Source organism: Ursus americanus, chromosome 22 (genome assembly GCF_024610735.1).
Source record: "Ursus americanus isolate L20-20 chromosome 22, mUrsAme1.1.p, whole genome shotgun sequence".
Classification (NCBI taxonomy): Eukaryota; Metazoa; Chordata; class Mammalia; order Carnivora; family Ursidae; genus Ursus; species Ursus americanus.
This window is the reverse complement of record NC_142148.1, coordinates 15,992,389-16,005,737: the sequence shown is the minus strand read 5'-3', so window position 1 is coordinate 16,005,737 and position 13,349 is coordinate 15,992,389. Positions and strand designations below refer to the sequence as shown.

At 44.2% G+C, this 13,349-nt stretch overlaps 1 protein-coding gene across 5 annotated transcripts in view; it reads left to right on the top strand.

Annotated features, from left to right (window-relative positions):
- Positions 1-13,349, top strand: part of TOX2 (TOX high mobility group box family member 2) — a 128,507-nt gene that overhangs the window by 71,382 nt on the left and 43,776 nt on the right. For all 5 annotated transcript variants that reach the window (XM_045804664.2, XM_045804663.2, XM_045804660.2 and 2 more), the window contains exon 3: positions 10,828-11,073. In XM_045804664.2, the coding sequence (XP_045660620.2) occupies positions 10,828-11,073 (246 nt within the window). The remainder of the gene's footprint in view (positions 1-10,827; positions 11,074-13,349) is intronic.

Genomic DNA, 13,349 nt, shown 5'->3' with positions numbered 1-13,349 from the left:
AGAAGAAATGGATCAAATCACAATCATGGTAGACACTTTTTACCTCTCTCAGAAACCAAGCATCGATCAGACAAAAGAAAACTAATTATTTAGAAGATTTAAACAACATAATTAAGCTGGAAATAATAAACATATGAAAATTAGCTTTATACTATATTACAAAGGAATTTGCATTGACTTTCAAAGAATCAATATATTTTTCATTCCCTTTTGGGTATTGTCTTTTTTTTTTCCTTGTCAGTGGTTTTCCCATTTGGTAGCCTTTTAAAAATGCCCAGCTGTTCCTTAAATTTATCTAAAATTCATTATCTGTTTTATTACTCTTTCTTCTGCTGACTTTTGGTTTATTTTGTTTCTGTGTCTAGCTTCCTGAGTTGAGTGTTGAGTTTATTTTTTTGTTTTTCTTGCCTTCTAATAAATTCACTTAGGTAAACAGTGACAAATTTTCCGTTATTCACTCTTCGCAGGTTTTGTCAGGTACTGTTCTCATTGTCTGTGATTTCAGCTGTAGTTGCCTCTTTAACCCGTAAGTTATTTAGAAGATTGCTTTTAGAGTGTCCAAAGCTTTAGAAGCCCCTGCCTGCCTCCATTTTTTTCTGCTCCTTTTTCCTCTACCTTCTTTGTTTTTTTGTTAAAAACTAGGCTTGTGCATTTAGATAGTAGAGTGTGGTCTATATCATTTCTTCCTTTTGAGAAATTTGAGATCATCTATGTAGCTAGTACACGGTCATGTTTTTTTAAGTGTCCCATGGACGTTTGAAAAGAATGGGTGTTCTTTAAATAGCGGAAGAAATCAAGAGGGTGAATTGTGTTTTTCAACTCTTCTACCTTATGGATGGATTTGTCGGTTTTTGAAGAGAGGTGTTAGTGTCATTGTGTTTATGGTTTTGTTGAATCTTCTTTGTACTTCTAAACAGTCTTTTACATTTTATATTCCTGTGGTTTATCAGTCTACATAAAAGTTTACATCTGTCGTTTCTTCTTCCTGGATTGTTATCATTTATCAACTGAAGTATTCCTCTTAGTTCCTTCCATGCTTTTGCCCTGAATTGTACCTTATTTGTTATTAATTTTGCCACTTCTGCGTTTTATTTGCCTGATGTATTGATTTATTTTTAACTTTCTGTGTCATTTTATTTGGGGCATGCCTATTATAAATGTCATATGCTGGATTTATTTATTTTAACCAAAATATTAATCTTTTCTCTTTTAATAAAGGGATTAAAATCATTCCTATTTATTGTGATTAGTAACATTTAATTAGTACTGTTATCTTATGAAGGTTCTTTATTATCGAGTTTCAGAGTTCATTCTTCTTTTCTTTTTTTCTTTTCAGATTTTTGTTAGGTTGATCCGATTCTATTTTCTTTTCCTTTGTTTTGGTTCCTCCGATAGTGTGGAATTTCTGCTCTCCCTTAAAAAATACAAACAAAAATAGCTAATAAATGAATTCAGTGAAGTTTCAGAGTGTAAGATCTACACACAAAAAGCAGTTGTATTCCTATATACAATGCAACGAACAATCCCAAAAGGAAACCAAGAAAAACAATTCCATATATAATAGTGTCCAAAAGGAGAAAATATGTAGGAATAAATTTAGCCAAGCAAGTGAAAGACTTGGACACTGAAAACTACAAAAAATTGCTGAAAGAAATTAAAGAAGATCTAAATAAATGGGAAAGACATCTTGTGTTCATGGATTGGAAGTCATAATTTTGGTACAATTGCAATATCATGAAAGCGAGCTACAGATTGAGTACACTCTGTCAAATTTCTACCAGCCTTTTTGGGCTGATATGTAACAGCTGATCCTCAAATACATATGAAATTGCAGGGAGCCCTGAATAGCCACAAAAATCTTACAAAAGAAGAATGAAGTTGGACAGCACACATTTCCCAATTTCTATAAAGCCACGATAGTCAGAACAGCGCGGTACTGTCCTAAGGATAGATATACAGACCAATGGAATAGAATTAAAAGAATCTAGGAATCAACCCCTACATCTCTAGCCAATTGATTTTTGACAAGGGTGCTAAGACGATTCGGTGGGGACAGAATAGTCTCTTTACCAAACAGTACTGAGACAACTGGATAGCCATGTGCAACATAACGGAGGTAGACTCCACCTACTGCCATATGTGAAAGTAAAGTCAAAATGGACCCATGACCTAAGTCTCAGAGCTGAAACCATAAAAATTGTAGAGGAAAACATAGGGGTAGCCCTTCATGACATTGGATTTGGCTATGGATCCTTAGGTATGACATCAAAAGCATGAGCAACAGAAGAAAAAATAGATGAATTAGACTTCATGACAATTACACACTTGGTGCATGAAAGGACATTATGAGAAAGGTGAAAAGACAACCTATAGATTGGGAGAAAAATATCTTCAAGTCATATATCTTATAAGGGCCTGTATCTAGAATATATATAGAACTCTTTAATACAACAACAAAAAGACAACCCAATTTAAAGATGGGCAGAAGACCTGAATAGACATTTCTTCAAAGAAGATATGCAAGTGGCCAAGAAACACGTGACAAGATGCTCACCATCATTAGTCACTGGGGAATACAAATCAAAACTGTAGTAAGATACCATTTCATGCCCCCCTAGGATGGCTATAAAGAAACGTAGTGGAACATAAATGTTGGTGGTGAGAATGTGAAGAATTTGAAACCCTCATACATTGCTAATAGGAATGTAAAATGTACAACCACTGTGAAAAATAGTTCGATGGTTTCTCAAAGTTAGACAGAATTACCATAAATCCAGCAATTCCCCTCCTCGCTATCTGTGCAAAAGAACTGAAAACAGGGGCTGTAACAAATATATGCATACAGAGCAGCACTATTCACAATAGCCGAAAGATGGAAACAGCCCGAATGTCCGCCAACGGATGAATGGATAAACAAATTGTGGTATTTACACACGATGGAATATTACTGAGCCGTAAGAAGCAATAAAGTGCTGATACCACTAGAATATGGATGAGCCTTGAAAACGTCATGCTAAGCAAAAGAAGGCAGACACAAAAGGTCACATATTATATGGTTCCAGTTCTATGAAACTATCCAGAATAGTTAAATCCACAGAGACTGAATGCAGATTGGTGGTTACCATGGGTCGAGGAGCCAGGGAGAATAGAAACTGCTTCATGGGTATGAGGTTTCCTTTTGAGGTGATGAAAATGTTCTGGAACTAGATAGAAGGGGTGGTTGCAGAGCACTGTGAATGTATTAAGAGCCATTGAAGTGTTTATTTTCATTTATTTATTTTTTTTTTAAGATTTTATTTATTTATTCGACAGAGATAGAGACAGCCAGCGAGAGAGGGAACACAAGCAGGGGGAGTGGGAGAGGAAGAAGCAGGCTCATAGTGGAGGAGCCTGATGTGGGGCTCGATCCCATAACGCCGGGATCACGCCCTGAGCCGAAGGCAGACGCTTAACCACTGTGCCACCCAGGCGCCCCTATTTTCATTTATTTTTAATAAATCTTTTTAAAAAGATTTTATTTATTTATTTGAGAGAAAGAGAGCACAAGCAGGGGAAGTGGCAGAGGGAGAGGGAGACAAGAAGACTCCCTGCTGAGCAGGGAGCCCAACACGGGACTCGATCCCAGGGCCCTGACATCATGCCCTGAGCCGAAGGCAGATGCTTCACAGACTGAACCACCCAGGTGCCCCCTTCTCAAACCATTCTCTAGGTTTGAGCTTTGAGTATTTGTTTCAGAAAGGATTATTTAAAAGAATATATATATATATATATTTATATTTATATTTCTCCCTATGGATGAATTTTTTATTCGTTTGTCATTTTATTTTGTTGTAGTAAATGAAAGAGTATATTCTGATAATTTCATAGAACATAAGCTTATCCCTGTAGTAGGCTTCTGGCTCATTGGATACTCTTAGATTCCTTCCTCTCTGTCCCCTCCTCTGTCCCCTCCTCAAGGCCCAGAGACCTCCCCTTTGCCCCTGTTTACTCCCCTGCCTCAAGGAGTCATTGCCTTAGATGTTCAATGAAGACCCTTCCTCCTAGAAACTCCAGGAGAAGACTTAGGCTTCCCTGACCAAAAAGGGCAAGCCACACGTTGGAATCAGCCTTGCATTCTTCCCTTCCTGGTTGCACAAAGAGCATGGCAGTCTGTCCTTCTGCCTGCCCCTTCTACACCAGCCATATTGCTTTGCTCTGAATTTTCATTCCTTAGTTATTTGGAAACGAGAAGCACAAATGGAAGAATTGAGGAACAAGGTGATCCTAACAGCCTCATAACCCACCTCTGTGTGGTTGGGGAGCTCTACCTCCTTGTGTGTTGGTAAACTCCGCATCCTGGCCCTGCCATTTGCCTCGATGCTTCCTCCTTCCACTTCTCCCCCCAAAAGGACAATCAGTTATGGTTTTTCATGCACCACTTCTGGGGCGGGAGGAACACTGGACTATTCAAACCACCTGTCCTACACTTGGGTCCCCGCCAAGACAAGCCTCCCAGAAGGAAAATCTTCATGGTCTGCCAGTCTGTTCATTTTCTTCCTACTCTTGCTTCTGGCATTTGGTGAGAAGTTCATCTGTTCATTCATTCACCCATTTATTCATCCATTTACTTTTTGAGCACCCATTACTGTTGAAGAAACTGGGGATACAGCAGTGAACAAAACTGATGATAATCTCTTCCTTCATGGAGCTGACTTTCTAGTGGGGTGAGATAGGTAATAAATCAATAAAATATGAAGAACGTTAGAAGGTGATAAACATGCAAGAGTGATGAACAGAAAATGGAGATTGGCTGGTGGTTTGTGATTTTTAAACTGAGCAGTGAGGGTAGAACGCATTGAGAAGGGGATATTCAGGTAAACATAAGTGACCAAGGAATGAGCTGTGTATTTGAGAGAAGAGTGTTCCAGAGAGTAGGAACGGCAGTGCAAAGGCTCTGAGGCAGAATCGTGCCGAATATGACCAGAATGTCATGAACCGGGTGAATGGCAGGAGGTGGTAGGTAGGTTAAGGAGACGGAAGTGGGGGCGCTAGACCATACGGCATGGGGTAGGAGGCCATTGTAAGGGCCCTGTTCTTACTCTGAGTGACAAGGGGACCGCTGCAGGGTGGTGAGCAGGGGAGTGATGTGATCTGATATTTTCATAGGATAATTCTGAGGGAGAAAGCAAGAGAGGAGGTGGGGAAACCCATCTCTTAGGGGCAGTGACCCAGTGTGGGAAAATGCTGGATTCAGAGTCAGAAGACCTGGATTGGAAGCCCATCCAAGACTTCCTAGCCATGTGACTCCCCCACTTTCTCAGCGTCATCTTCCTCACCTGCAAAACGGAGCGAATAGGCCTATGAGCTCTTGCAGAACTGACGTGGTCTTGACGGAGCAAGCGTGTGCGAAAGCTGCTCGCGTGGCCGGCGCAGGTGGTGCTCCGTAAGCAGCAGCAGCAGAACGGGGCGGTATTCCGGTGTCACACATTCAGGATTTGATTGCGTTCGAGGGAGGCATGTAGTGTTTGCATGTTTAGTTATTTTTAAGTGTGCTAATCGCCTCTTTAAATGAATTGTCATAATTGTGTTATTCCAATATTTTGATACAACAGATGCTTATTTTTGCAAAAGGCTTCTGGTTGGTTGGGCTGGTTCCAATGTGTTAAGGTTTGGGTTTTTAAATGAAAGGAATGGACTTGTGTAGTCATTTAGCCTTGTGTGCCAGCACCTGCTCTGGGAGCTGGGGGGCGGGGTGGGGCGGGCAGGGAGGCGGTGGTGGAGAGGCACGAGCTGCAGATGACTGAAGGGCTTACGGTCTGTCGGGAGGGACAGATACAGATACACCTAGGTGAGCGCTAAACCTAGAGTCTGGCACAGTCCCCATCTTGTGTGTGCATTCACCACGTTCTAACTGAGCACCTCTGTGTGCCAGGCACTGTGGTAGGTGCTGGTGACGAGCCAGTCTTACCCCTGCCCTCATGGAGCCTGGGATTGGGGGCTGGGGGTCGGGGGACACAAGTAAAAAGTAAGTAAAGAATCAAAAATAATTGCAGGTGTGTGTGATACTGGGGAGGGGGCACGAACAAGAGGCTGCAGAGGGAGAATGTGAGGAGGAGAGTTGTGCTGCGGGATGGGCAGGGGAGATGGGGGAGGCTTCCTGGGACCCTGCTTTCTGGGATGATATGATGCTGGTGGCTGAGTCCCACTATAGCCAGTCAGCCCCCAGCCCATCCCGGTAGTCAGGCTCAAGACAGACATCACCCCCAAGGCACGCAGGCTTGGGGTGTGAGGAGTTCAGAATGCTCCCAATGAGGGTACCGAGTGCATGAGCTGCTGTCTACTTGCTGTGTGTTCTTGGGGAAGTTCCTTAACGTCTCTGAAACTCTGAGCAAGAGCAACAGTGGTAACAGTGACAGCCACCACCGAGGGGGCTGACTCTGCACCAGGCAGTGTCCTGAGCAGTGCCCATGGATTGATCCAGTTACTCTTCACAGCCACCCTGTAGCACCTGCTGTTATTTCCTTCTTCTCACAGATGAGGAAACTGAGGCACAGAGAGGTTAAGGAGTGTGCCCGAAGTCACATACCTAGTGTGTGGTGGAGCCAGGATTCAAAGCCAGGCCCTCCGGCGCTTGACCGCACACGGCACTCCTGTGCCACAGGGACAAATATCATACATGTCCAGGGCCATCAGGAAGGCTGAGTGAGATGTGTGCTCATGGCGTCTGCCCTGGGGCCTGGCGCATTCATCCATTCAATTCATTATTTTTGAGCTCTTACTTTGTGCCAGGTTCTGGGAAACAGGACCAACAAGGGCTGTCCTGGCAGAACTCACAGTAAACATTAAACAATTACGCAAGCAGTTTGTTAACTACGCAATGAGGGCTTCCAGGGGGCATGCGGAGCCACCCGGGGGTATGTGATGGGCTCTGACCCACTCTAGAGAGTATCGGAGAGGCCCTCTAAACCAACCTGTTGCCGAGGGATGAGTAGGAATGAGCCAGATGAAGGGAGGACGTGTGGTGAGCACAGCATTCCAACAGGGGAACAGCCTGGGTGAGGGCCTGGAGGCAGGCAAGGGCATTGTGGCTAGAGGGGTCATGGGGGGCAGCCATGTGAGGACGACAGGGCAATGTTTGAGACTGTGGACTTTATCCTCAGGACAGTGGGGAGCCACAGAGGCTCAACGTGGAGGACTGGTGCCTGGAGACTCCTTGAAGACCTTGCTGTGTCACAGGAGAAAGGTGTGGATCCGACCCAGTTCCCTCCTTACGTTGTAACCTGGCTGAAGCCTCTAGATCTTGATTTTCTGATCTGTCAACTGGGGATAAATACAGGATTCTTTTAAGAATTAGAGATTAATTATATGTTAATTATATCTTCCTAAAGCTGGAAAAATTCATTCAGCAGGGGAACCCAGGAGACATCCATGTCAAGGTAGACTCACCTGGAGAATTCAGGAGATAACCCACACCAGGGTGAACACACTTGGGGAATTACAGAGACATCCCAGATCATATTAGACATGTATTTGTAATTAGGGAAGCACAGGAGGTCATTATAGACATGTCTGGGGTATTAGGGACACGTTCCATTTCTGTGTCACATGCCTAGGAAATTATGGAACAAAAAACCAGAACCAGAGATGGTGCCCATATAAAGCACCCTGCATTATGGGTGATCAGGAGTCATGATGGTTATTATTCTAGGTAAGAAATGGTAAGGAAGAGGGTTGGTTTGGGGTCCTGTGTAAGAAAATGTGCTTTTGATCTTCACAATTTAGAGGGAGGTGTTACTTTGCCAAGCTCATCAATATCAAGGCTGGACCAAAGCCTGTTTCTTGGTCCCCAAGCCTTCAATTTGGCAGTGACTTGGCCCCTACTCGAAGGATTATGAGGACCCAGATTCCCAGGATCTGTGTTATAGACACAGATTTGTCTTCCTTTGGAGACAGTGTGAATTGGAGGAGGAGGGAGGTAACCGGAGTGAGGCTTCTTTCTAATTGTGTGACTTTGGGCAAATAAATTCCCCTCTCTGTGTCTTAGTTTCTCTATCTATAAAATGGGCATAAAATAACAGAACCTCCTTCATACGGTTATTGTAAGAATGAATTCATTAAATGTTTGTAAAGTGCTTGCACCTGACATATGCTACACGTTCAATAAATGTTAGATTTTATATTCCTTGATTTTATCTTATTTTTTTTAAAGATTTTTTATTTATTTATTTGACAGAGAGAGACACAGCCAGCAAGAGAGGGAACACAAGCAGGGGGAGTGGGAGAGCAAGAAGCAGGCTCCCAGCAGAGCAGGGAGCCCAATGCGGGGCTCGATCCCAGGACCCTGGGATCACGCCCTGGGCTGAAGGCAGATGCTTAACGACTGAGCCACCCAGGCGCCCCTATATTCCTTGATTTAAAAAAAAAAAAAAAAAAAAAAGCTTAAGGAAATTGTTTTCCGCAGACCTGAGACCTACCAGGACATGGTCTCCACCTAAGTGCTGAGCTTGATCAGGAGGGACTGAATCTTCCTTGGGTCCCTTCTCCTGGCCATTCTGTTAATCTCAGGCACCAGCCATGAGTCTCCCATTGAATTAGAATCAAATCCCACAAATATTGATTAAGAGTAGCTAATATTCTTAGCCATGGAGCTTGAGATGGTTGAGATGATTCTATCTTCCACTCCCTTTATGCAAATGGGGAAATTGAGTCAAGAGGGGGGCAATGATCATGCAATAAAAGAATATAACTTTGGAGTATATATATAGAGCAATGAAGCAGGGGTCAGTCCCCAAATCTATGCAAGGTTTTCCTACCCCAAGTCTCCTGAATCCTGGTCCAGATCTTGAAAGAAATTACATGTAATAGGAAGGAGCCAGATCTTGGGGTCAGAAGACAAGGTCCTATTCCTGATGGTTGAGAATGTCCTTCGCCACCAGCAAGGTCACTTTTTCCTGAACTGCGCTTGCCTACCTGTGAAATAACCCCACAATAGCCCTGCAGAGGGAGCCAGTGAGCAAGAGGTGGGTTGGGCTCTGGGTCCAAGGGATGCGCACGAGTGTGGCAAGGTGCTTACCCTCTCAGAACATGTTTCTGTGGATATACAGGGCTCTTCCCTGAGGAATTGTGGTGAGCTTCAAACATGGTGCCCGAGGAGAAGAGTTTTGACATCAAGCAGGTGTTTAGATACTGTGTGCTACTTGGTCTCACCATAGGTAGTAGTAGGACTCATGTCCTACTCACTCTTACCACTCAGTAGCCTCAACCAACAAATATTTACTGGGAGCTGTCATACCAGGAACCAGGTATTGTGTTGGGCTTCAATTACCTGAGCTATTCTAGCAAACATACTTAACTTATCAAAGGGAACAAGGATGTTAGAAGATGTTATTTCCCATATGCTACCATGGTTTTGTATGGTTCCCCCCTCCCTTTTCCATGATATGTATTATGATTGTTCTAAAATTTACCATTGTATTCACCAGTACCTCTGGTGTCTTTCTTCAGTTCTGGAATATTCCCAACCATTATCCCTTCAATTACTTCTCTGCCCTATTCTCTCACTCTTCTCCTTCCAGAATGCTGATCAAACAGATATCCTTTAGACACCCTCACTTTGTCTTCTGTGTCTCCTAACATCTCTTTCCTGTTTTCTCCTGTTCATCTTCCAGTCCACATGTGTCTCTTCTTTGAGGCCTGATCTCTTTCAGAGTATAAAAAACGGGAATGATCCCTGAGGCTGACATCACCTCTATGTCTAAAACCAGCAAGGGCAGAAGGAAAGAGGGAAATTACAGGCCAGTCTCACTCATGAACTAGAAGCAAAAATCGTGAACAAAATATCAGCAGTCAAAATCCAGCAAGGCATAAAAACCATAATACATCATGACCAAGTAGGGTTTATTCCAGAAATGCAAGGCTGTTTTAACATTAGAAAAACCAAGTGAAGTAATTTACCAGTTAACCGAATTAAAGGAGCAAAGTCACTTGAGCTTTCAGAGATACGGGGAAAAGGAGTCCAATAAAAGTAAAACAACAATAACAACAAACCACACACAACTGAAAGAAAAATAAACACCTTCTTGACAAACTAGCCATGCCCTCATGCTGTTCCAGAACACCTGTAAGAACCTATGGCCGACATTGTACTTAGTGGTAAAACATTGAGATATTTAAGGTAAGGAAGAAAGCAAGGCTGTGCACTCTCACCATTTCTATCCAGCGTTGTACTGGAGCTTCCTGATCAGTGCAGTGAGGGGGGAAAGGAACAAACAAGGATTGGAGAGGAAGGTGTCCGCTGTGGCTCCTAGCTTGCGCTTCTGGGGGAGTCTTTGTACCACTTACCAAGATGAGAAAGACCAAGAGAGGACCCAGTTGGGCTGGTGTTCAGGGCACCCAAGGGAAACGTGTCCAACTGCCCTGGAAGACCACCAGGCGGGGAATCAGCTCCATTCCCAACTCTTTGACTAGACTGGGATGGGCCACTTTCCTTTTGGACCTGGATTCTCCCATCTGTAAAATGGGTGGGTGTGGGAAGATGGACTCATGGTGGGCTGCAGTGTCCAGATCTGATGGGAAAATGAAGATGGGAACAAGAGCTGGTCCCACTCTCCAGGGGGGCAGGTTTTTGTATACAGACCCTCTAGTGGAAGGGAGCACCCATTTGGAGATGGGGCAGGAATATGACCAAGTCATAGGGCCATCTTGACTGTCTGCCTTCCAGAGGAATTATCCCTTCTTTCCTTTGTCAAGAAGTTGTTACCATTTTGTTACTATTATTGGTGCTATTAAGTGTGTTCTACAGTTGTAAGACATCATGACCCCCAACAATGTGCCCTTTTGATGTTTTAGACCTACAACAGCCAGAGTGAGAGCAACGAAGACTATGAGATCCCCCCGATAACACCTCCCAACCTCCCTGAGCCATCCCTCCTGCACCTGGGGGACCACGAAGCTGGCTACCACTCGCTGTGCCACAGCCTCACACCCAACGGACTGCTCCCTGCCTACTCCTACCAGGCCATGGACCTCCCAGCCATCATGGTGTCCAACATGCTAGCCCAGGACAGCCACCTGCTATCGGGCCAGCTGCCCACGGTGAGTCCCTGTCACCCACCCCCCCAAATGGATCCACTGGATATAGCAGGGAAGGAGGTTGAGAGGGGAGCAGAATGCCAATGTTTTGATGAGGACCCTCTACTTGTGTGCAGGGCATGGGCTCAGATGTTTGCATGGGGTCTGCAGAATATGAGGGGTGGGCATGGACGGTAATTTATGTCTTCACACGGTTGACTTCTGGAGCTCTGTTTTTGTATCTTGGTATTATTTGTTTCATTGTTATTTCTCATAGTATAATCTCATCTTTATTTTTATTTTATAATGGCTTTATTGAGATATAATTCTTATACCTACAGTTCACCCATTTAAAGTGTACAACTCAATAGATTTTACGGGGTTGTATGACTATCAACACAGTCCATTTTGGAACATTTGCTTCACCCCCAAAAGAAATCCTACACCCTTTAGTCCTCATTCTCAACCCCCCACAACCTGCAGCCCTAGGTAACCACTAATCTTTCTGTCTCTAGATATTTGCCTATTCTGGACATTTCGTATAAATAGAATCATAATATTTTAAAAATATTGTATCTTGTTTCTCGTTTAAGCTGTCAGGGAGAAGGGTGATTGCTGAGTTAAAGTTCAGGATAATTAGAAAATCAGCAGGCAGACTAGGACAGGAAAGGACCTTCCAGGTTGGGGGAACAGCGTGTACAAAAGCAAGAGGCAGGAGGGCTCATACCATTCTTGGGGACAGCATGTCCCCAGCATGTCATTCTCTTTATAGGTCAGGAGAGAACTTGGAGCCAGAGAGAGAGAGGGAGGTGAAAGAGCTAGCAGCACCTGGATCATAAGGTTCCTGAATCCCATGCTAAGGAGATATATGATTTCTTAGCATAATGGCTGATTTGAACAATCAAGAGCTATAGAAAACCAGTAGAGCATTTTTTGTATAATAGAAAAAGTCCCTTAAGGGAATTCTAGAACTTCTCCTGAATAACTATGGTTATATTTGTTTGTATATAATATTATATATTAGTCACAACTCTTAAGTTCATTCCTAAGTGACAGGAACCAAACTCCAACTAGCTTAAGCAAAAAAGACTGAAATACCCAGGGGTGGACAAGGGTTTCAGGTATGGCTGGATCCAGAAACCCCAGTAGTGTTATTAGGGCCCTACCCCGTGCCCATTTCCACAGAGCAGGCATGATGGCTTCTGGCAGCCAACATCTTCCCTGACATCTCTGGCAAGTGACAGTTTGGGTCTTCCAGGGAGGACCATGGTGGAGGACGCTGGACCAACAACCACTGTGTCCAGGAGGAAGCAGTCTTCGATTTTGTCAGCTTGGGTCACAGACTCACCTGTGGCAGGGGAGGAGGGACCGCATAGTTGATTTCCTACCAAAATCACACGGTATTGGGTGGATCATGCAGATCTCTGCCGAGGATGCTCAGAGGTCATAGCCATGTACGCGGCCCAGTTCTAGCAGAGGCCTGGGACCTTCGGACGCACAGTGTATACCGTAACAATCTTGACAGTGTTTTATTTATTATTTACTCTTACTACCACCAAATCTCCTTGCTTAAGGAAAAAAGGGTATCCTGTATGTATTTTTGTAAGCTACATCACAGTTTTTCCTCCTTTGAATCTAGGTGAGAAATAAAAGGAGGGAGGGACAGAGGGGAGAGGGAGGCAGCCAACTCAAGCTCCACATTTTATAACGTTCCGGGTCGGACTGAAGTGCTCAGTAGAAACTGATACTCCATTTCTTGAGGAATACTTTTCTTTGGGGCCCATCAAGCATGCAGGCCCTCAGCCTCCTCTTCTCTAAGAGACCTGAAGATTCTGGAGCCATATGGTTTTAATTCCACTTTGTCAGAATGATGTGTCTTAGCCGCCTGCCCAGCTCCTTGCTCACAAAATGTCACTACTCCAGACTGTCCCTTTTGGGGAGTTATGGTACCACAAGCAAGGGAAGGCCAGCAGACCCCTCTGGCATGCGCCCTACGGAGGGCTGGGAATGCCAGGGTCAGTATGGCTGCGGTCCTGGGCCCCAGTGCTGCTGGCCTTTGGTGCCATTGGGCAAGAGAGACAGCGTGCAGGCTCTGGAGTCCCACAGACCTCCCTTAGGTCCTGAGTCCACCTCTGGAGTTTCATTCCCTTGTGCTGGGATCCTAACAGTACCCACCTCAAGACTGCAGTGAAGTGTATTTGAGATAACGTGTGCAAAGTCTTAGAAAAATGCCTGGCAGAGCGTAACCAACCAGGGAATCTTTATTGTTGTGATTATTAGTGATAAAAGTGAATTCCCAC